Source organism: Mustelus asterias, chromosome 14 (assembly GCF_964213995.1).
Source record: "Mustelus asterias chromosome 14, sMusAst1.hap1.1, whole genome shotgun sequence".
Classification (NCBI taxonomy): domain Eukaryota; kingdom Metazoa; phylum Chordata; class Chondrichthyes; order Carcharhiniformes; family Triakidae; genus Mustelus; species Mustelus asterias.
Genome location: NC_135814.1, coordinates 97,977,032 through 98,000,644, shown reverse-complemented (window position 1 = coordinate 98,000,644; position 23,613 = coordinate 97,977,032). Strand labels below are relative to the sequence as shown.

General features: G+C 44.2%; 1 protein-coding gene across 4 annotated transcripts in view; it reads right to left on the bottom strand.

Annotated features, from left to right (window-relative positions):
• creb1b (cAMP responsive element binding protein 1b) overlaps positions 1 to 12,070 on the bottom strand; it is an 82,539-nt gene extending 70,469 nt beyond the window's left edge. Inside the window, exon 1 of one of the 4 annotated variants that reach the window (XM_078228924.1) lies at positions 11,479 to 12,070. Coding sequence is in view for 1 of the 4 variants with exons in the window: in XM_078228923.1 (XP_078085049.1) it covers positions 11,902 to 11,919 (18 nt within the window). In the remaining 3 variants the exon portion in view is untranslated. The remainder of the gene's footprint in view (positions 1 to 11,478) is intronic. The other 3 variants (XM_078228923.1, XM_078228928.1, XM_078228926.1) reach the window with 3 other exon arrangements.
• Between the last annotated feature and the right edge of the window lie 11,543 nt (positions 12,071 to 23,613).

The window sequence follows — 23,613 nt, the reverse complement described above, 5'->3', positions numbered from 1 at the left end:
TAACACTATATTCTGCACCCTCTCCTTTCCTTCTCACCAAGTACTCTATGAATGGTATGTTATGTCTGTATAGTGCACAAGAAACAATACTTTTTACTGAATCCCAATACATGCGACAATAATAAATCAAATCCAATAAACTATCTGCATGCACTTTCTTTGCCTCATTTTCTTTTGCAACTCTCCTCAGTGTTTTCTGTATGCTGCTTAGTTCTCAACTGAATTATGAACCTGACATTCATCAGAAACCTTTTTCTATTTCACTTTGAAGCTTTAGTAAACCAGGGCGCTCTAGCTTTGGATGTCCTTTCTTTCTTTGAGGAAACATGTCAAGCCTGTGCATGGACTATGTCCCATGTGATGTCCCATTGTTCACATACTGCTTTACCAGCCAACCTTTGATTCCAATCCACCAGAGCCAGATCCTTTCTCAACTTACTTTATGTTTCGCAGAAGTATTGTGGTTATAGGTGATAGCTGGGATACAAGCAATGAGATAATTACAAATAAGATATGAAATTGTGTTGGCGTTTGAAGTATGATTCTGCATTCCCTTCTACAAACCCAGCAGTATTTTAGTATCGAGAAATTAAAGTGTATTATGTTATAAATATACACAGCATATTTTAGAAAGCGGTTCCTACAGATATGGCACGAGAAGCAAATTTTGAAAATATCTGAGCGTATTTCACACCCCTGCAGCCCCCACACACTTTTCAAATGTACAACAACCATAAATAGATTTTACATGCTGTTCAGTAATATGATAGCTATTGCCAGTTGTGAAGGAACTGTAACTTACAATGGATATATTTTGGCAAGAATATTTAACACATTATATCTGACCCTAACAGATTCATTATTCAACACACAAAATCACCAGACCCTCATTAGCTACAATCAGCTGTTAGAAAACACATTCTCAAAAAAAAAAATCAGCATAAACCCATATCTGTAAATACTATTAAGTAATTTGGCAAGCTAGGACAGGAGAATTAATCCCATCACTAAACTTTACTAATTCTCTCAGTTCCTCAAGATTCTTACTGATATCAGTCGGTTTATTTTATTAGTGTCACAAGTAGGCTTACATTAACACTGCAATGAAGTTACTGTGAAAATCCCCATGTGCCACACTCCGGCGCATGTTTGGGTACACTGAGGGAGAATTTAGTATGGCCAATACACCTAACCGGCACATCTTTCGGACTGTGGGAGATAACCAGAGCAAACTCACAGACACAGGGAGAACGTGCAGACTCTGCAGACAGTGACCCAAGCTGGGAATCAAGCCCTTGTCCCTGGTGCTGTGAGACAGCAATGCTAACTGTTGTACTGCGGTAAGATTTTGCGTGGGATACCATGTAAGTAAGGTATTAATTTAAGACATGGGACTGTTGAGCAAACCAAGACAACAAAATCTATTAATCAAGTGTTACAATAACTTTGGCACTGATGTCATCAAAATGCAACTAAATGTGAAATCAGAAAGTGACAGTAAAACCAAGCTCCGTGAACATGGAAAAGTAATCCAATGAAGAAGGCAGTCAGCAAACAAGCCACACACTCCCAACATATCACAGAATCCCGATAGTGCAGAAAGCGGCCATTTGGACCATCGAGCCTGCACCGACAACAATCCCACCCAGGTCCTATCCCTGTAACCCCACACATTTATCCGGTTAATTCCCCTGACACTAAGGGGCAATTTATCATTGCCAATCAACCTAACCCGTACATCTTTAGACTGTGGGAGAAACCAAAGTGCCCACAGGATACCCACACAGACACGGGGAGAATGTGCAACCTCGACACAGACAGTCACCCGAAGCTGGAATTGAATCCGGGTCCCTGGCGCTGTGAGGCAGCAGTGCTAACCACTGTGCCACCTCTTAGCAATGTCAGAGCAATCGAACATAAAAAGTTTTGAATGCTTTAGATGAAGCCCCTATGTTCGTTTAATTTCATTTACAAAGGAAGTTTCTCTTCACCACTAAAAGGAGGTCCCCTACTCTTTCCATTCATAAATGCACTAATTAGTAAAGGAAGAGGTCCAGAGACCAGGAAGGTGCCAGGTTTATACCTTGGTCTGTGTTGAGTTGGTTTCTGTCTGCTTGGACACAACAGTTAGAGAGGGTAGGGAAGAAGAGATTTCATTCATCATTGCCATAAATAACCACTGCTACACAATATGGACATGGTGCAAGCACGATGCATGATTGAAAAATCTGCCAACACTCACCTCTGGGCTTAAACAAGCTGGATGTGGTGGTGGAAAGTTGTCAGTTTCGCAGTATGGCATGTGTCACCACATTCAGGAAGGGAGGGGAATTTTTTTTAAAAAGTTCTTTATCTTGGTGTTTATTTTAAAAAGGAAATCAAAATATTGTCGATGCTGGAAACGTGAAAGAAAAACAGAAATATGCTTCAAAATTATACACTCGAACATCTTCCAGCTCTGATGAAAAGTCATTGACCTGAACGATAACTCTGTTTCTCGCTCAACAAATGCTGCATGTCCTGATGAGTGCTTCCAACATTTTCTAAATGCTGGATTTTCATTTTATGATGGAAGTTTTAAAGCTATTTGTATTCATAATAATCATCAGCAAAATAAATTAATGGTTCATTGATCTCATTGCTGTTTGTGGAACCATGTTGCACTGCCACATATGCTTAGAGGAACTGTGATTACACTTCAAAAACAATTAACTGTTTGCAAAGCACTTTGGTACATCCTTAGATGTGAAAAGCATGATATAAATGCAAATCTTTTATTTTTAGCTCAGAATAAAAATAAAAATGCTGGAAATACTCAGCAAGTCAGGTAGAGGGAGAGAGTGTTAAATTGTCAGGTTCCCTGAACATTAGCTTTATTTTCTCTCCACAGATGCAGCCTGAATATTTCCAGCATTTCTTTTGTTCTCATTTCAAACTTCCAGCATCCACAATATTTTGTTTTGCCTTTTAAGCTTGTCCACTGCAATTTATCCTTTACTTAAAAAACTGTTTTTTAAAGTTTATTTATTAGTGTAACAAGTAGGCCTACATTTACACTGCAATGAAGTTACAATGAAAATCCTCTTGATGCCACACTCCGGCGCCTGTTCGGGTACACTGACGGAGAATTTAGCCAATGCACCAGCATGTCTTTTGGACTGAGAGGGGAAACTGGAGCACCCAGGGAAAACCTACGCAGACATGGGGAAAACGCACAGACTCCGCACAAGACAGTGACCCAAGCTGGGAATCGAACCTGGGTCCCTAGCGCTGTGAGGCAACAGTGCTAACCACTGAGCCACCATGCACTCAATAAGGTGAAGAACGAGGGACCTGGTCAACAGAAATCTCTTCTTCGCCAATGTCAGATATGGCTTTATTTCAGAAAATTGTATTGCACTGTACTTGAGTCATGACATATGATAAGCAAACCATGCTTGGAGGGATGTGACTTGGAAGCCATGATTCTCAAAATGGTCCACCAGAGGGTTTTTCCTTTCACCATGTCTGGCTCTGTTGTAGCACACCAATTAATTGCCACGATTAGTCGCCATTATCATTGTGTCATGCAACTACTTGCATAGTACAGGGGCTGCAGTAATTTTTTTCTTCTTGAGCAATTCCTATTAGTGTCAAGGAAACCTGCGGCAGGCGTGGTGTAAAAAATCTAACTTAAATTTGTCTCACTTTGAAAAGATGTTCATAGAAGAGTATATCCTACTTCCCCAATGATAATATTGTGCTCCCATTTCACCATTGTCATGAACTGTCAATTTCTGTTAAATCACAGGTAGTTGTGTGCTGTGGATCCCTACAAAAGGAATCGGGCTTTAAATGACTACTCAAAAATCATTTTATATAGATCTTTATAACGAGAGATTTTTAATCTTTTGTCAGTCTAGGTAAGGTACAGTGGAACCCAATTCAGAGATAAAACAATACTGTCTCCAAGGATCCAGTTCAGGATGTACTGGGATCTGATTTGCTCATTTGTCCTCTGAGCTACAGTTGATAATTAGTCTGTGGTAACTAGGAGACTTTTTTAAAACTCTCTAATTAAAGAAAATCTTTACAGAAGGCTGGTGAACTCCTTCAACTCCTAAACAGATTTAAGATCGCACACAATCACCTCCTCCCTTCCTTTGGAACCACATATTGATCAGGTGTGAAGGTTCACACACTCCCAAAACCCTGAGAGCTATGTTGGCAGCAGTATGAACCAGACAGTGAACGGCCGGAGCCAGACTAAAGGCAGCTCATCTGCCCTGGGCAGAGTGAACAAACTTCCATTTATATAAAGCTTTTCACAACCTCAAAATGTCCCAAACTGCTTTGTAGTCAAGTACTTTCTGAAGTGAAGCCCCTGCAGTAATGTAGGGAAAGATGGCAGCCAATTTGTGCACAGCAATGTTAAACCAACAGTTAATTTGTTTTAGTGAAATTTATCAAGGAATATATACCAGGGAAACTTGCCAGTTTTTCTTCAAAATAGTGTCATGGGAACGTTCACAGCCACCCAAGGGCAGATGGGACATCAGTTTAATGTTTCACCCAGAAGACAGCACCTCCAAACTTGCAGCAAGCTCCCAGTGCTACACAGACTCGACTGCGCTCAAGTCTCAGAAGTGGAGCTTGAACCCGTGAATGGTGTAGGGAGATTGACAGTCAGGTTAACGACCTGCCCATATATGCCTTTTGCTGCAGAAACAACCCACAGACAAGACAAATCTGTTACAGGGTTACAAATATAAACACTGACTGTGGAAACATCACAAGTTGATGTCTTGTCATCCAATATCTTGCTCTAGGCAAACAGCAGCAGCAGAAATGGGTTGCTTTGTGCACCACTAGCACTGTAGACGATAACTAATTTGCTCATGTGCCATCTCTTACCAGAGGTTATGAAAATTAAGAAACTTAAAAATCAAAATTCACTGTTTTGGGTTATCTAATCACTTTCACTGTCTCCCTTGTCTGTGTACTTTATTGGGACATTATGAGGATTGGGTTAAGTTTTACAGTTTATGCACCTCTTTAAAGTAAAACTCCACAGTAACTGTGAGCCTAACTGACACACCCTAAACCAGATGCATTCCTTGGAATCAAATCTCCATCTCTATTAGCAATTCAGGGAACATACTCGAAAAAGCATACAATCACCCAGCTGCACTTAGCGTTAACGGTAACTCTCAACCCCCTTCCAAAATTGTCCATCTCACACCTATTTTAAAGTTACTAACAAGGACCACACTACTGCTTCGTGTGGAAGCAGTAAGAGGGGTAAAATACCAGGCCTCCTATTCTGATGCTAGGCATATTGTAGTGTAACACTAGCACCCTCTAATTCTGCATTCAGTCAAAGAACAAAGAAAATTACAGCACAGGAAAAGGCCATTTGGCCCTCCAAGCCTCCACCAACCATGCTGCCCGACTGAACTAAACCCCCTATCCTTCCGGAGACCATATCCCTCTATTCCCATCCTATTCATGTATTTGTCCAGATGCCCCTTATAAGTCACTATTGTACCTGCTTCCACTACCTCCCCTGGCAGCAAGTTCCAGGCACCCACCATGTAAAAAAAACTTGCCTTGCACATCTTCTTTAAACCTTACCCAGTCAAATTAAATTACTTATTTGCATCTACATTATGAAATCATGAGCGTTTTAAAAATATGCATTTTGCCTCACTTTTGTTCTAGTTGTTGAGTTTCTTTCCATAGCTTAAATCTCAAACCTCCTAAATCACTGTCACTCTCCACCAAACTTTTTTCTGCACATAAATTACCATCTTGAAGATAAAGTGCATTGAGTATTTTGAGGTGGCTTTATCAAAGACGTATAAAGGTTAGAATAACTTGTTTCAGCTTGACATCAGACACCCTTGAGCAGTACCTCAGTATATGGTGATAGTATAATGTTTATGTGAAGCTGTTATCAATGAAAGATTAATAACTACCAAATCCTTTTTCTCATTTAGGGCGACACGGTGGCACAGTGGTTAGCACAGCTGCCTCACTGGAACCCAGGTTTGATTCCCGGCTTGGGTCACCGTCTGTGTGGAGTTTGCACATTCTCTGTGTCTGTGTGGGTTTCCTCCGGGTGCTCCGGTTTCCTCCCACATTCCTGCAGGTTGGGTTGATTGCCCATGCTAAATTGACCCTTAGAGTCCCGGGATACCTTGGTCAGAGGGAGCAATGGGTAAATAAATGGGGTTACAGGGATAGGACCTGGGAGGTATTACGGGGATAGGACCTAGTTGGGATTGTCGTCGGTGCAGACTCAGTGGGCCGAATGGCCTCCTTCTGCACTGTCGAGATTCTATGATCCACCTTTAATGATCAATACATCTTTACCCTTGTGCACTTCATGTCTCAAACATTTGCAGCAAAAATCAAATTGCTATTCTTTAGACTGTTTACCTATTGCAGCCAAACAGCCCTGATATCAAGTTTTAATTATGCTTGCAAATTGCTTGAGCGAGAGGAAACCAATGGGATTTCCAGGTTAATCCATTTCTAAAGAAGGGCTTTGTCTCTCATGAGATCGTCCTCAGTTATTGGAATCAACAGGATTCCACCACACACTGCTTCACTGTGTACCTCCACATTAATAATAACAAAGTACAAGACTAATCCTCACAATTTGTAGATTGCTCTAATACTATTCCCATTTCCAGCTCCCTCCAAGTTATGCACATGACTAAAGTCTTTGAACCCAACGGCACCAGCTGTCATGTTTGTGGCAGCACACAGTAAAAGAATTGCAGGCTCCAGTCACCATGCAGAGTACAAAATCCAGACAGAGGGGATGTTGCAGTGGCAGAGGTGCTGCCTTTTGGATTCTGCATTAAAATGGAGACTCTCTCTGGCGGATGCAAATGATCCCATGGCACTATTTGGAAGAGCAAAGAGGTCCCAGATGCCCCGACCAAGTTATCCCTCCACCAGCATTACTACAGCAGATTATCCATTCATTATCACCTTGCTTTGTGCAAATGCTTCCTGAACTATAACAATGAATCCATTTCAAAAGTGTTTCATTGGCTGCAAAGCAATTTGGGGCGATGGGTGATCATGAAGAGCCCTACAAAAATGCTAGGGCATTTATTTTTCTCTTCCCAATTACAAGAATATGTACGCATTAATCCTTCAAGTCTGTCTGCTCTATCCAAGCACATAAAAATGTAAAAATATTCACCTAATAATTCAAAACATCCTGAGCAAGCTCCTCATATTGAAATTACTTGTTCTCCATAGTTTATAACCACTTATTTTCAGCTAGGGCATGTTCAAGATTTGGACGCAGTACTGACGCATGCAACAGATCTTTATATCACAGACAGGAACTAAATAAACATGATATTGAATTAACAATAAACTTCGACATACCTAAATGCATACATTTTGACACTGACATATAACCTTTATAACATTACATATGCATGCATCACACAGATACACAAGTAGCATGGGCACTTTATATCCACAAACCTCCTGAAGTTATGATACTTGGTCACACATTTCCCATTAATTTCCCAGCTCTGACTTGAAACTTTAGCTCTATTCTCTCTCTTCACAGATGCTGTCAGACCTGCTGAGAGTTTCCAGCATTTTCTATTTTCATTTCAGATTCCACCATCAGCAGTATTTTGCTGCTATCCCATTAATTTCACTAGCTTTGGTGTCACAATATGCAACTCGTTTTATCTAGCCCCCAAAGAAAATAATGATGTGGAGATGCTGGCGTTGGACTGGGTTGGGCACAGTAAGAAGTCTCACACCACCAGGTTAAAGTCCAACAGGTTTATTTGTAATCAAGAGCTTTCGGAGCGCTGCTCCTTCATCAGGTGAAGAAAATAATGACAAGGACTTCATACAAGAGGGAGAAAAAAATGGACAGTGAAAACAAGGAGATATTAGGAAGGGTGACCATAAGTGGAATCAGCAGATTTTAAATTAGGATGGGGAAATGGGCTTGTGCTTTATCATTAGATGAGGTTAAGGTAGTGAGAGACAAGGCCATGAGGAAATTTAAACACAAGGGCAGAATGTTGTATTTGAGGTTTTGGAGATCCAGAATTGAATGCAGAACAATAAAAATGGAGGCGATTTGAAAAGGCAGAGACGGCCACAGCTGTACGGTTTTGGAGAAGTCTAAGTTTATGCACAGCGGAGGATGGGAAGCTGGCCAGGAGAATATAGAAAAGACAAAGGTAAAGATGGCTGATGCAGAGATGTGGGAAAGAAATTAAAGAGGTGAAGCAGGAATTCTTTGCGATCACAAGTTTAGCTTTGGGATTAAATGGGATACGGAGGCTGCAAACAGTCTGGTTCATACAAAATAGTGACAGGAGAGGGAGTTGGGAAGGCTCCAGTTCTTCACAATGATTTCACAGTCCTCCCAGTGCTCAACAAGGGCAAGTAGACCGACAAGAGAGGCCAATACAGCTGGCATCAATGTGCATGTGGAAATTGAACGTAAGCTCGAAAATGGGCAGAGGAAGTGATTAAGGATGCATCCTCTGGCAGGAGGGGTGGTGCCAGCAGGTTTGGTACCCAAAGTTTATGTATTAGTGTCACAAGTAGGTTTATATTAATACTGCAATGAAGTTACTGTGAAAATCCTCTAACCGCCACACTCCGGCACCTGTTCGGGTACACTGAGGGAGAATTCAGCATGGCCAATGCATCTTTCAGACTGTGGGAGGAAACGGGAGCACCCGGAGGAAACCCATGCAGACACAGGGAGAACGTGCAGACTCTGCACAGTCACCCAAGCCAGGAATCAAACCTGGGTCCCTGGCGCTGTGAGACAGCAGTGCTAACCACTGTGCCACCGCCCACAAGATGACAGCATGTAGGTGAGAAGAACAACTCTGAATAGGAAACAGTGGAGTCAAGTGCAGGGCAGCTGCCTCACAGCCCATTTTGAGAAACAGTAGAAAGCAACTGAAAGAGGTGAACAGTGTGGTCAGCTGTATTCAGGATTGGAAGAATTCCTACAGGGATGTAGGGTGGAAACAGGTCAGGGCGGCAAAGGGGAGGGTGCACCTGGGGTCAGCAGTTTGTAAATTCAGAGAAATTAAGGGTGGTATTTGAGGAGGGGGGAGTGATAATAGTCCATTTCAAAGGGAAAGCGGACATTCCCAGAGGAGAGGGAACCATTGAGAAAGCCAGCTAGAGTGACAAGCAGTTAGGGAGTGGAAGCAATAGGTCCAAGGAAGTGTTGGTAGTTGGGGGGAAAAAAGTGGGGTTTGCTATCCACAATGATTTGGTATGGGTGACCCCAGTAGAGCTTGCTATGATCATTACCAGATTGGGTAATGGATGGTCAAGCGAGTAGTGCTGGTTCCAGCCACTAAGTGGCTCTGTACAGTAAGATCTGAAATTTCTCCCAACCTGCATACAGAATATAAAATATAACTTTGCCCTATACAGATACCAAGTGCAAGATTTCCTGTGTAAACCTCAATTTGAAACTTTAAGTTTTGTTTTATTAATTATTGATATGAGCATTCTGAAAAATCACTTGAAACCAGCTTGCAATTTAAAAAAATAAACATAGATAGATAAATGTTCACTTTTAATTCTTGTATTGAATATTGCAAACTAAAAATTTCAAATTTAAAAGATCACATTGGTAAAAATGGCTTCTAATCCCCTTGACTGGAACAGACACCAACACTTAAATACAATTACAATACGTGAGCCACGAACATGCACAATCCAACTAAACTACACCTCGCTATATAACGTCATCCTACTCAGATAAAAATCAACACGTGTGGATTCCATGCAAAATTAACTCAAAAATAGATCAGAAAGATTCTGACTATTGCAGTCCTTCAGTTGTTTCACGGTGGCACAGCAGTTAGCACTGCTATCCCACAGCACTTAGCACTGCTATCCCACAGCACTAGGGACCCGGGCCCAATTTTTGCCTTGGCCAACAGTGTGGAGATTGTACGTACTTCACGTGCCTACATGGGTTTCCTCCAGGTGTCCGGTTTCATCCCATGGTCCAAAGATGTGCAGCTTAAGTGGATTGGCCATGCAAAATGAATGGGGTGGCGTAACAGGGATTGAGGGGAGAGGTTTAGCTGAGTAAGATGAGAGTTGGTGCAGACACAATGGGCCGAACGGCCTCCTCCCGCACTGCAAGGATTTTATGGTTCATTTAAAAAAAAATCTGATGGTAAAACCAACTGAATTCAATAACCACATTACTTAAAATCATCTCTTTGTTTATTACTGTACTAAATCTTGAAGGAAAATCTAGGCCCGTTCAATACTATTAAAAACTAAAGGCCCCACAGGAAATATGTAAAGAATATTTACATACCTATAACATATTTATGAATTGCTTTATATAGATATTATACTATAGAACAAAATGAGAGTTGACTACCCTCAAAATATTGCATTAAATACTAATTCTGAACAGGCATGGCAAATTCAGGAAATGTCACAATACATCATGCATTTCTATTTATATCTTTCAATCTATTACTTCAGCTTTGCCCTCAGAAAGAAAACAGCCGAAGCCTTTTCTGGCATCATTTATCATTTGTGGTGTTAAATCCTGTGAAAATTATTTAGCACAAGCAGTTTTCTGTATATGCTGTGAGCAAGCATGGCTGATCAGTGGCACTGGTTAAGTTACATTCTTTGATTTTTGCAAAAGGACTATTAAAAACCCCAACAACTGTGGGTCATCTGCACCCCTGGAAGACTTCCCACCCTGCACCATCCCTTGTGCAACTTCCCATGCATTTTGTATTTGCCACTGGGCATGCACGGATGGGGGTACTTGCACAGCAAGATCCCAACCAAAAACTGGTGAAAGCCATGAAAGAGGAGAACATGGGCAGGATTGTATGTACATGTGCGTGGTTTTCTGGATTAAATGTGTACACATGACAGCCATGGCACAGGAAACACTCGTGGTCTTCTCACTTCTTGCTCACAGTACTAATGGTCGGGCGCCCATTTTCTTTAAACAGCAATTTGAGAGGGGTGAGAAAAAAACCCCCAAAAATGTGGTGTGGCCAAACTGTTCTCTCCTGGCTGCAGTTCTAAACTGAAAAATCTCTTGGCAGGCCAGAAAGAAAATCGAGGGGAGGGGAGAAAAGGTGAGGAGGGAGGGAAATAAATGCCTGGTGGTTTAATTAAAAAAAAGATTTTTGGCGGGGTTTTCTTTCTGCAAGGAGATGGAAGGGGGGGGGGGGGGGGTTGAGGAGGAGGATGGCGTGGGTGATTTTTTTTTCAGATGCAAACATTGCTGGAGGCTACTTCATGAGGAGAGAAAGACCTTCTTCTTCTTCTCCCTCCCTCTCTCTCTGCAATCCAGGAGCCCTGCTCATGAACAAGCCAGCCGCCATTGTTCAGATGCAAGCCTTCCCCGACAACAACAACACCGCCCCTCCACACCCAGCCCTCTCGCTCTCTCTCTCGATTTATCTCACTCTCGTCTCTTACCGGTTTTATTTCCCTCAAGTCCCCGGCTCTCTCTGCTGCCACTGGACACTCGCACCGAGACGTAAACACCGCGTCAGTCCCTTACACCTCCACCGCGTCACTCACACACTCTCCCCCTCTCTCTCTGACTGACTCTCTCTCGGCGGCTCCGGCGCAAACAGAGAAAAGGGGGTGGGGGAGGGGAGGGTAAGGGAGTGCCACTGCGCAGCCGCCAACTGACTCCAGCAGCCGGCCGACGTCCTCTTCGCGTCCGCCCCTCCCCCCACTCCTTCACGGCGCTTGACATTGCGCATGCCCTGCCCCCCACTCCATTTCCATCAGATTTCCACTCCATCTGACGAAGGAGCAGCGCTCCGAAAGCTAATGGTATTTGTTACCAAATAAACCTGTTGGACTTTAACCTGGTGTTGTTAAAACTCTTACTGTGTTTCCCCCACTCATTCCCAGCGCCCGATACTACGCATGCGCACCTCCTGACGCCTTTCCGGCGCCCGATACTACGCGTGCGCACCTCCTGACGCCTTTCCGGCGCCCGATACTACGCATGCGCACCTCCGGACTCCTTCCCGGCGCCCGACACTTACGCATGCTCCACTCCACTTCTTCCTGGCGCCCGATACTGCGCATGCTCGCCCTCCTTCCCTCCCGCCCCTTGTTCTGGCGTTGGACGTTGCGCGCATGCCCGCCCTCTCTCCCTCACGCCGTATCATCATCATCACGGCGCCCATAACTGCGCATGCCTATTCTCTTTTCTCCCCACCAAGCCGCCCAGGTTGCGCGGTGAGAGGCCGCGAGCCGCGCCTTGCCGGCTGCGCGCGCGCGCGCGCGCGAGCGACCAAACCAACTGATAGAGACACGCGCGCGTGCGCATGGCGCGAGGGCGCTTTCGAAAGGCGGAGCTACGCCCGTGTGAAGGGGGCCGATCGATTCGAAGGCCGCCAGGTACACACAGTTGAATCGATTTCAACGTGACAGCTTTTAATTTCATATTAATTTTTGTTCGGACTCTCCACGCACGACAATGAGATTATTATTGGAGTGGGAAACGCGCCCTGGTCAAAGATTTTGTGAACGCGCTCAGCTCCCCAGAGGAACCGACCGGCCATTGCGCACGCGCACCCGGCCACATTCTCCTTGGCTGCCCCGATAAATGTGCGCGTGCGCGGGGCCTTCATTTTGTGAACACAACAACAACTTATGTTTAAAAAGCAGAGACAATTGTGGTGAAATGAGAGCCTTTTATTGCAACAATAATTATCCATCCCGTGCCATTCTATTCCTACCTTTGGGATGTATTGGATTCCTATGCTTTCCCATCCCAATGGTATGGAAATCTCATGCTATTCCCCTCCTCTCATCAATTTCGTTCAATCCCTCTCCTGTCATTTCCCCCTCCCCGGGTACTATAGTTACCCCAGTCAGACCCCCTGGGCAAGGCTTTGGCTCAGTGGGTAGCAGTCTTGCCTCTCAGTCAGAAAGTTCAAGCCCAGCCGTGGGGCTTGAGCATCAAAATAAAGGCTGATGCTCTGAGAACAGTACAGAGGGAATGCTACACTGTCAGTATCAAGATGCAGTATTGCAATGGTGGAGAACCTGCATTTTGGTGAGCCATGGCCCTATTTTCCCTCTTGGGTGGGTAAGAAGCATCCCTGTGTGAGAATTTCAAAGAAGGAAAAGCAGATGGTTTATCCCTGGTGTCCTGACAAATATTTACCCCCCCCCCCCCCCCGCCAGTCAACATTGTAAGGATCACAGAATCTTTACAACACAGAAGGGGGCATTTGGCCACTTGAGTCTGCACTGGCTCTTTGAAAGAGCATTCTACTTGGCCCAACCCCCCCACCTGCCTGAACCCCATAATCTTACCCAAAGCAATCCAATTCCACTTTTCCTCCTTTTGCCATTTTTTAAAATCTGTGGCCTCTAGTTCTTGATGCTCTCTTGAGTGGGAACAGTTTCTCACTATTTACTCTCCGTACCCTTCAAGATCTTGAATACTTCCATCAAGTCGCTTCTCAGCCTTCTTTTCTCCAAGGAAAATGGTCTCAACCTCTCTGATCAATCCACATAGCTATAGTTCTTTATCGCTGGAATTATTCTTGTGAATCTCCTCTACTCTCTCCACTTTGCATCTTTCCTCAAGTATGGCACCCAGAATTGGACACAGAATGCCAGATGAGACCCAAGAACAGATTGTCTTGCTGTTGTTACATTGCTGGTCGTGGGAGCTTGCTGTGAAAAAAAAGCGGACAAGGTCTGGTGTGCCTCCGCACTCAGATAGCGACCTTCCGCCTCCAGGCCCTGCAGAGGTACCTTTACGTTGAGCCCCCTCCACAATGGTGTGCCATGGCGACGTATTTCTTCCGCCACTGGCACGGCCACAATTATGACGTGCAGCTCCTGCATATCGAACTGGGGCGTGCTTCGACCGCCCTGCAGGAGTTGCCCGTCTTTTACCAGGACCTCCTCACTGTCTGGAACAAGGTCGCCTCGCGACGCAGCTCTTCCCCGTCAGGAGTAGCGGCTCTCGTGCGAGAGCCGCTGCTCAGGAATCCGCTCCTCCAGCCGTATAACTTCAGGTGGCTGGCGGAGAGGAGGGCTGTGGATGCCGGGGTGACCAGAATCGGGGATGTGCTCGATGGCGGAGGGGCGGGCTGGATGAGTCCCCGCGTGCTGGCTGAGCGCGCGGGGACGTCCGTCCGGCACGCGACCAAAGCCATCCTAGACCTTAGGACGGTCGTGCTCGGCCCCGAAACTGCACGCAAACTCGAGATGGCGCAGGCGTGCGGTGGGATCCCGCCCGAGCGTTCCCCTGTTCGGGCGGAATTCCACATTGGCCCAAAGCCTCAGCCCCCCTCCCTGGGTGAGGTGCCCCACAACCTGAGCCGCCTCGCGGAAATGCCCTCCGTGCCTTTTTCTACCGCGCGGAGGCGTTTCCTGTGCGGGCTGCTGCTGCACACCTTCCACTACCGCCTCCTCACCTGTCGCCCGGATACACCTTGGCGGGCCTTGTTGCCGCCGGGCGGCGGAGGTCCCCGCTGGAGGTCCCTCTACGGAGGGATCTCCCCCAATTACGTTGGGGACCTGGGGTGGAGGGTGATGCATGCAGCAGTTCCGCACAACCGTAGGATTCACTGGTTCACGGGCTCCGAAGACTGCCCTTTCTGCGGCCTTGTGGAGTCCGTGGACCATGTCTATGTTGTGTGTCTTAGGCTGCATTCCCTTTATGTTTTCCTAAAAAACCTTTTGTTGATGTTTTGTCTGCACTTCAGTCCCACGCTCCTGATCTACGGACACCCAGTGCGGAGAGGGAAGGGTCGGGATGGCGACCTCCTCGTGAACCTGCTCCTGGGCCTGGCGAAACGCGCCATTTACCGGTCCAGGCAACGGGCGATCGAGGGGGCCGTCCATCCTGACTGTCTTCCCCTCTACCGCGGCTACGTTCGCGGCCAGGTGTCCCTGGAGAGGGAGCATGCGGTGTCCACGGGCGCGGTTGACGCTTTCCACGCCCGCTGGGCACCACAGGGGTTGGGGTGCATTATTGACCCGAATAATCACATTTTAATTTGATGTTTTTAAGTTTCCTTTGTACTTTGATTTCTGTTCGGGCTGTTCCCCCTCCTTTTTGGGGAGCTGCCCCTTTTACTTTGTCCTGATTTAATCTGAGTTTGTTTACTTGGTTTGGTTTGACCTAAAAAGAGGGCAAATTGGCGGCCACATTTCCTACATTACAGCAGCGACTGCAATTCAAAATTACCCCATTGGCTGCAAAGTGCTTTGTGATATCCTCGGGTCATGAAAGGTGCTAAGACTCGGGTAGGGGTTGGACCATGGAACAATGTGAAAAGTTGCTTGACTGCTATTGACAATTCATAGCAAAGTATAATTTCCAATCTCTTAAAATGCAGAAGTGAAAAATTTAAAGACTTAGAAATAGCTGCTCCAGTTTATAAAAATGGTTTGGTGTCTCGTCAGAGATGGTGCAGTTTTTTTGTCTTGGAAGAGAGGATCTGGTTGGAAACCTACTGACAGAATAACTGTTGCTTGTAGAAACTTGCTATTTAATTGTGCACTTTATTGTGGTGCCATGTTTGGATTATCACAATTAACGTGATTGATTTTGAGCCTGAGGTAACATAGAAACCCTACAGTGCAGAAAGAGGCCATTTGGCCCATCGAGTCTGCACCGACCACAATCCCACCCAGGCCCTACCCCCTTATCCCTACATATTTACCTGCTAATCCCTCTAACCTACACATCTAAGGACACTAAGGGGCAATTTCAGCATAGCCAATCAACCTAACCTGCACATCTTTGGACTGTGGGAGGAAACAGAGCACCCGGAGGAAACCCACGCAGACACGAGGAGAATGTGCAAACTCCGCACAGACAGTGACCCAAGCTGGGAATCGAACCCGGGTCCCTGGAGCTGTGAAGCAGCAGTGCTAACCACTGTGCTACCGTGCCGCCCTGTGGCTGTCATGTGATTATTCCCACTGAAGTGTTGTACTGAGGTAGTGCTGCACTCAGCTATCGGCTTTTGGATGAGATGTTAAATTTGGATCTCATCTTTCATCTTTGGTGGTTGTAAATGTCATGATGTGGAGATGCCGGCGTTGGACTGGAGTAAACACAGTAAGAAGTTTAACAACACCAGGTTAAAGTCCAACAGGTTTATTTGGTAGCAAAAGCCACACAAGCTTTCGAGGCTCTAAGCCCCTTCTTCAGGTGAGTGGGAATTCTGTTCACAAACAGAACTTATAAAGACACAGACTCAATTTACATGAATAATGGTTGGAATGCGAATACTTACAACTAATCCAGTCTTTAAGAAACAAAACAATGGGAGTGGAGAGAGCATCAAGACAGGCTAAAAAGATGTGTATTGTCTCCAGACAAGACAGCCAGTGAAACTCTGCAGGTCCACGCAACTGTGGGAGTTACAAATAGTGTGACATGAACCCAATATCCCGGTTGAGGCCGTCCTTGTGTGTGCGGAACTTGGCTATCAGTTTCTGCTCAGCGACTCTGCGCTGTCGTGTGTCGCGGAGGCCGCCTTGGAGAACGCTTACCTGAATATCAGAGGCCGAATGCCCGAATGTCCCCATAGCACTGTTATGAATACAGGCAGTCCCCGGGTTACGAACGCCCGTACTTACGTACCGACCTCCGTAAAGCCTATTATTTTTAAACATCGAGTTACATACAATGGTTCGTACTAACGAACGGGCGGACTACATTGCGCGATGCTCAAAACACTGTGCATTTTCAGCGGTTCATCGGCCCGAAGGAGAACAACGCCACGCCGTCATCACCATTTTAAGTCGGATCGCGTAAACACTGTTGTGTGCGTTGTGTTTTGACTTAAACTTATCGTGTGTTTACCCTCGTAATCATGGCTCCAAAGCGTAAATCTGATGCAAGTGATGGTGATGCATCGAAGAAAAGGAAAACGATCATGATTGAAACGAAAGTGGAAATAATAAAGCGATCAGAGAGAGGTGAAGCGCCAACAAACATTGGAAAAGTGTTAGGCTACAGTCGGTCAACGATCGGGACAATTATAAAGGACAAGGGGAGAGTAATGGAGCATGTAAAAGGCTCTGTCCCGATGAAAGCGACAATTATCACTAAACAACGCAGTAGTTTAATTATCGAAATGGAAAGGCTATTGGTAATTTGGTTAGAGGATCAAAATCAGCGTAATATTCCTATTAGCCTTGGCTTAGTGCAAGAAAAGGCTCGAAGCCTTTTCAGTGATTTAAAAGCTGCACGTGCAGCAAGTGAAGATGCTTGTGATGAAGAATTTGTTGCGAGTAGGGGTTGGTTCAAGTGTTTCAGAGGGAGGGTAAATTTACACAATGTTAAAGCGCAAGGTGAAGCAGCGAGTGCCGATGTCAGTGCTGTGAGAGAGTTTCCTGAAATGTTGGGAAAAATTATTGAGGAGGGAGGTTATGTGCCTGAGCAAATATTTAATGTAGACGAGACTGGCTTATTTTGGAAAAAAATGCCTGAAAGGACATTTCAAAAGCGGAAAAAACTGCTCCAGGGCATAAGGCATCCAAGAATAGGCTAACATTATTGCTTGGTGGTAACGCATCCGGGGATTGCAAGATTAAGCCTATGCTTGTGTATCGCTCCCTAAATCCAAGGGCACTTAGCCGAATCATCAAGGCATCTCTTCCCGTTATTTGGAAGTCAAACACAAAGTCTTGGGTAACAAAAGCTCTCTTTGGAGATTGGTTCCTGAACTATTTTGTTCCTGCTGCTGAATGCTATTGCTTGGCCAAGAAGATTCCTTTCAAAATTCTCCTTGTGCTTGACAATGCCCCCGGACATCCAAACACTTTAGATGACCTTCACCTCAATGTAAAGGTCGCCTTTTTACCACCCAACACCACATCACTACTTCAGCCAATGGATCAGGGGGTCAGAGTCTCCTTTAAGGCTTGCTATTTACACCGGACCTTCTCACAAGCAGTCAGGGCTACCCAAGATGATGCAATGATCTTAAAGGAGTTCGGGAGGAATTACAACATCTACGATGGCATCAAAAACATTGCAGATTCTTGGGAGGGAGTGAAGACAACCAACATGAAAGGAGTGTGGAACAAATTGTGCCCCCAATTCGCACAATTTAAGGGGTTTACAGCTGAGGACATCGCCGAAGCCAGGCAAGCTGTGGTTGATATTGGTAATAATCAACTGCAGTTCGACATCAATGAAGACGATGTCGTAGACTTGCTTGAATCCCATGCCGAAGAACTGACCAATGAGGACCTTATGGAGCTGCAGCAGCAGCAGATGATAGCATTTGAGAAAGAAGGCCAGGACCTAGAAACCCCAGAACCCAAGAAGTTTTTGACGAAGGAGTTAGCTGAAGCCTTTCGTCTCATTGAAGCAGGGATGGCAAAGTTAGAGGAGCAAGATCCTAATGCAACAGAGAGGTTCACCAAAGTTTACCAGATAGTTACCGATGGCCTCGGCTGCTACAAGGCCATTTATAATGAGAAAAAGAAAAGCTCTGTTCAAGCCTCCCTTGATGTTTACTTTAAGAAATTACTTTAATGTTTTTTATACTGTACCCACACACACACATATATATAAATATAAAAATAATCCAAGTTTTGTGTCATTTCCATTTATTATTATTACTGTATTATTATATTTAAGATGTTTTAGGTAAAATATATACTATATGCTAAGACAAACATTTGACTAATTGACGCTAGATGTGAACCGTATGTAACTGTTCCGACTTAGATACAAATTCGACTTACAGACATACTTAAAAAGGGAACTTGTTCGTAACCCGGGGACTGCCTGTAAATGGAGTGGAATCAAGTCGACAGCAGAGAAAAAGGCTGTCCTACCCCACATACTTCCTCTCAACTTTCACCTCACCAAATAAGCAAAAACTTCTATTCCTATCTCCTTCACATGCTATTTAGCTTACTATTAAATGTATATACAGTACAGTATGGGCAGCATGATGCCATAGTGGTTAGCACTGCTTCCTCACAGCGCCAGAGACCCGGGTTCGATTCCCGGCTTGGGTCACTGTCTGTGTCGAGTTTGCACATTCTCCTCGTGCCTGCGTGGGTTTCCTCCGGGTGCTCCGGTTTCCTCCCACAGTCCAAAGATGTGCAGGTTAGGTGAATTGGCCATGCCAAATTCTCCCTCAGTGTACCCGAACAGGCGCCGGAGTGTGGCGACTAGGGGATTTTCACAGTAACTTCATTGCAGTATTAATGTAAGACTACTTGTGACTGATAAATAAATTATTTAAAACGTATATTATTTACCTTGTATTAGCAAGTCGTAGATTCTTCCTCTCTTTGGTTAAAGAGCTTTCTCCTCAATTCCCTATTCATTAGTGACGATCATAGTTATGACCTTAAAGTTCGGCCTCCTCATCAAATGGAAACATTTTCTCCACTTATATCTTATCAAACCTTTTCATAAGCTTAAAGACTTCTTTCGGGTCAGCCTTCAAGCCTATTCCTGATAGTTATAACCACCCTTGTTTTGGTATCATCCTTGTGAATCAGTTTTGCATTTTCTCCAGTGCCTCCCTATTCTTAACCATAATAGAGAAAGCAGAACTGTTCACAGTACTTAAGGTGCAGCTAGACCAACTGAGAATTTCTGTAAGTTATTGTAACTTCCCTGTTTTTAATTGCATTCGTCTAGAAATGAACCTTAGTGCTTGATTAGCTTTTCTAATACCCCTATTAACCTGCATCAATAATGCTTATGATTTCTGTATCCATCCATCCCCCAATATCCCTTTGCTCCTCTACTCCATTTAGACTCTTATCCAAGCAATATCTAGCCTTCTAATACCTGGCAAATTAATTCAGGATAGCTAATTCGATTTCTATTCTGTAATTTTATTAATGTCTTATTATACTTAACACAATTTTCTCCTTAATTTGAACTACACACCCCAATTAGGTGCCATCTGGAGTTTTTTGAAGTTTTACTTTATTTTACAATCATTGCTGTGGATGAGGAAACTAAGTATATGATATCCAAATCTGCTCATGATACAGAGCTAGTTGGGGAAGATAATTATGAGAAGAATGCAACAGAATATGGATTGGTTAAGTTATTGGACAAGAAAATGACAGAATATAATGTGAGGAAGTGATAATGTGAAATTATCCAATATAGTAGGAAAAATGGAAAAGTGGATTTTTCTTTAATGATGACAGACTGGTAAATTTTGCTAATCAGAGGGATTTGATTTGCATACAATTCTCAGAAAGTCAAACTGCAAGGCCCAGAATGCAATTACAACAATAACTTTTATTTGTATAACACCTTTGATCTAATGAAACATCCTAAGGTGCTTTGCAGAATAATATAAAACAAAGTATGATAGAGACCAACATGAGATATGAGGTCAGTTGACTAAAAACTTGGTCAAAAGAGGTAGTTCTTAAGGATTTATTTGATTTATTATTGTCACGTATATTAGTATGCAGTGAAAAGTTGTTTCTTGCGCGCTATACAGACAAAGCATACCGTTCATAGAGAAGGAATGGAGAGAGTGCAGAATGTAGCGTTACAGTCATAGCTAGGGTGTAGAGAAAGATCAACTTAGTGTGAGGTAGGCCCATTTAAAAGTCTGGTGTCAGCAGGGAAGAAACTGTTCTTGAGTCGGTTGGTGAGTGACTTCAGACTTTTCTATCTTTTTCCCGACGAAGGTGGAAGAGAGAATGTCTGGGTTGTGTGGGGTCCTTGATTATGCTGGCTGCTTTTCCGAGGCAGCAGGAAGTGTAAACAGAGTCAGTGGTTGGGAGGCTGGTTTGTGTGATGGACTGAGCTTCATTCATGACCCTTTGTAGTTTATTGTGGTCTTGGACAGAGCAGGAGCCATACCAAGCTGTGATACAACCAGAAAGAATACTTTCTATGACACATCTGTAAAAGTTGGTGAGAGTCATAGCTGACATGCCAAATTTCCTTTGTCTTCTGAGAAAGTAGAGACGCTGGTGGACTTTCTTAACCAGTGTTGGCATGGGGGACCAGGACAGGTTGCTAGTGATCTGGACACCTAAAAGTGTGAAGTTCTCAAAGGAAAGTGAGGTGGAGAGACATAAGGAAGGAATTCTGGAGGCTTGAGGCCTAGGTAACTGAAGGCATGGCCACCAATGCTGGAGCAATGATGATTGAGAACACGCAAATGACCAGAATTAGCAAAGCGCAGATAGCTTGGAGGGTTGTGGATTTGGAGGGGATTACAGAGGTATGGAGGGGCATGGCAATAGAGTAATGGCTTATGGTATTTGCTACCAAATAAACCTGTTGGACTTTAACCTGGTGTTGTGAGACTTCTTACTGCAATAGAGTAATACACAGACAAGGATAGGGATTTCAAAACTAAATTATGAATGCAAATGGTATTCGTTTTTATTGCAGGGGGTGTAGAGTATAAGAGGTAAGGAATTCTTGCTGCTATTCGATTGGACTTTGGTGAAACTACACCTGGATTGTTGTGTATAGTTTTTGTCTCCTTCCCCAATGAAAGATGTACTTGCCTTTGAAAGGATGCAATGAAAATTCACAAGATTGATTCCTGGGATGGGAAGCTTCTCATTGGTGATACAGTGGTCAGCACTGCTGTCTCACAGCACCAGGGACCCAGGTTTGATTCTGGCCTTGGGCAATTGTGTGGAGTTTGCACGTTCTTCCTGTGTCTGCGTGGGTTTCCTCCAGGTGCTCCGGTTTCCTCCCATACTCCAAAGATATGCAGGTTAGGTGGAATGGCCATGCTAAATTGCCCCTTAATGTCCATAGATGTGTAGGTTAGGTGAATAAGTGATGGTAAATGTGCAGGGATAGGGCAGAGGGGAGGGCTTGGCTGGGATGCTCTTTCGAAGAGTCGGTGCAGACTCAATGGGCTTCTTTCTGCACTGTAGAGATTCTATGGATTGAGTAGAATAGATCTATATTTTCTGGAATTTAGAAGCATGCGAGGTTATCTCATTGAAACATGAAAAATTGTGAATGATTGACAGGGTAAATGTTGAGAGGCTGTTTCTCCTGCCTGCAGATCATAGTTCATGATAGGAGATCACTCATTTAGGACTAAAATGAGGAGAAAGTTCTTCACTCAGAGCTATGAATCTTTGGAATATTCTACTCCTGAGGACTGTGTGACCACTCTCCTTGACCACTCTCCTTGACAACTCTGTTCTTGACCACTCTGTTCTTGAGTATATTCAAGACTGAGATTAATAGATTGATTGTTGGACACAAAGGATACAACAGGAAAGTGAAGTTCATGAGGAGCATAGATCAGGTAGACAGTCAACATCTTTTCCCAAAGGTAGGGGAGTCTGAAACTAAAGGACATAGGTTTAAGGTGAGAGGGGAGAGATACAAAAGGGTCCAGAGGGGCAATTCTTTTACACAGAGGACGGTGAGTGTCTGGAACAAGCTGTCAGAGGTAGTAGTAGAGGTGGGTACAATTTTGTCTTTTAAAAAGTATTTGGACAGTTATATGGGTATAGAGGGATATGGGCCAAACGTGGGCAATAGGGACTAGCTTAGTGGTTAAAAAAAGAGTGGCATTGGACAAGTTGGGCCGAAGGGCCTGTTCCCATGCTGTAAACCTCTTATGACTCTGTGATTCTCGGTTGATGTAAAAGTTTAGCTCTGTTGATCCATACATCTGTGAAAGGAAACCATAGGCTCTAATTGGTCACTTTTAGTACATATACAAATGTAATTTTAATTACATCACTCAAACATGATTGAATGATTAGAGCAGGCTTGATGGAACATAAGACCTGGCAATTCTGCTCCTATTACCTAAACTGTGAATGACAGTGGGCCTAGCATTGAGCCCTGTGGAACATCATCTTCCATTTTTTATTTATCCCTTAAACTCACGCTAAAAATATAGGCTGGAATTTTACCGCTCCGCCCGCCACGGGAATCGGACTGGGCAAGGCGCAGACCATGGGAAGGTCCATTCACCTTGAACTGCTTTTATGGTTTCGGGATGAGCGAGGCCGTAAGATTCCACCATTAGACCGGTATTTTCCGGACGCTCACGCCGTCAAGATCTTCCGATCTTGCCGAAAGCACACCCTCATCGTGGGTTTCCCAGTGGCGAAGGGTGCATTCAATGTGAAACCCCGTTGACAGCAGTGGAACCAGAAGATCCCATCACTGGGCAATGACAGGCCACCGCTGCTGCGAAACACGCAGTGAGCTGCGTGGAAAATCCCGCCCATAGAGTCTATGATATATAATATATATTAAATAATAAAGATTATTTGGGCATTATTGCATTGCTGTTTGCGGCTCTTACTGTAAATACGTTGGCTACTATATTTTCTCTATTACAATAGTGACTACAGTTGAAAAGTATTTCATTTTGCTATAAAGTGCTTTAGGGCATTCCAAGGTTGCCATTCTATATAAATGGAAGTCTTGTTTTTTTTAATAATACCACCTGAAGCATATCTGTTTGATGGATGTGTTGTCAGCCACAGTATATTAGTGTTCTGTCTTATCTAGCTAATTCCATTAATGTTTCAAATTAAATTGCCTTAATTCAGTGTGACATCAAAGAAAGCTTTTACTTTTCCCCAGCCTTTAGTGAATTAGCTGTATTA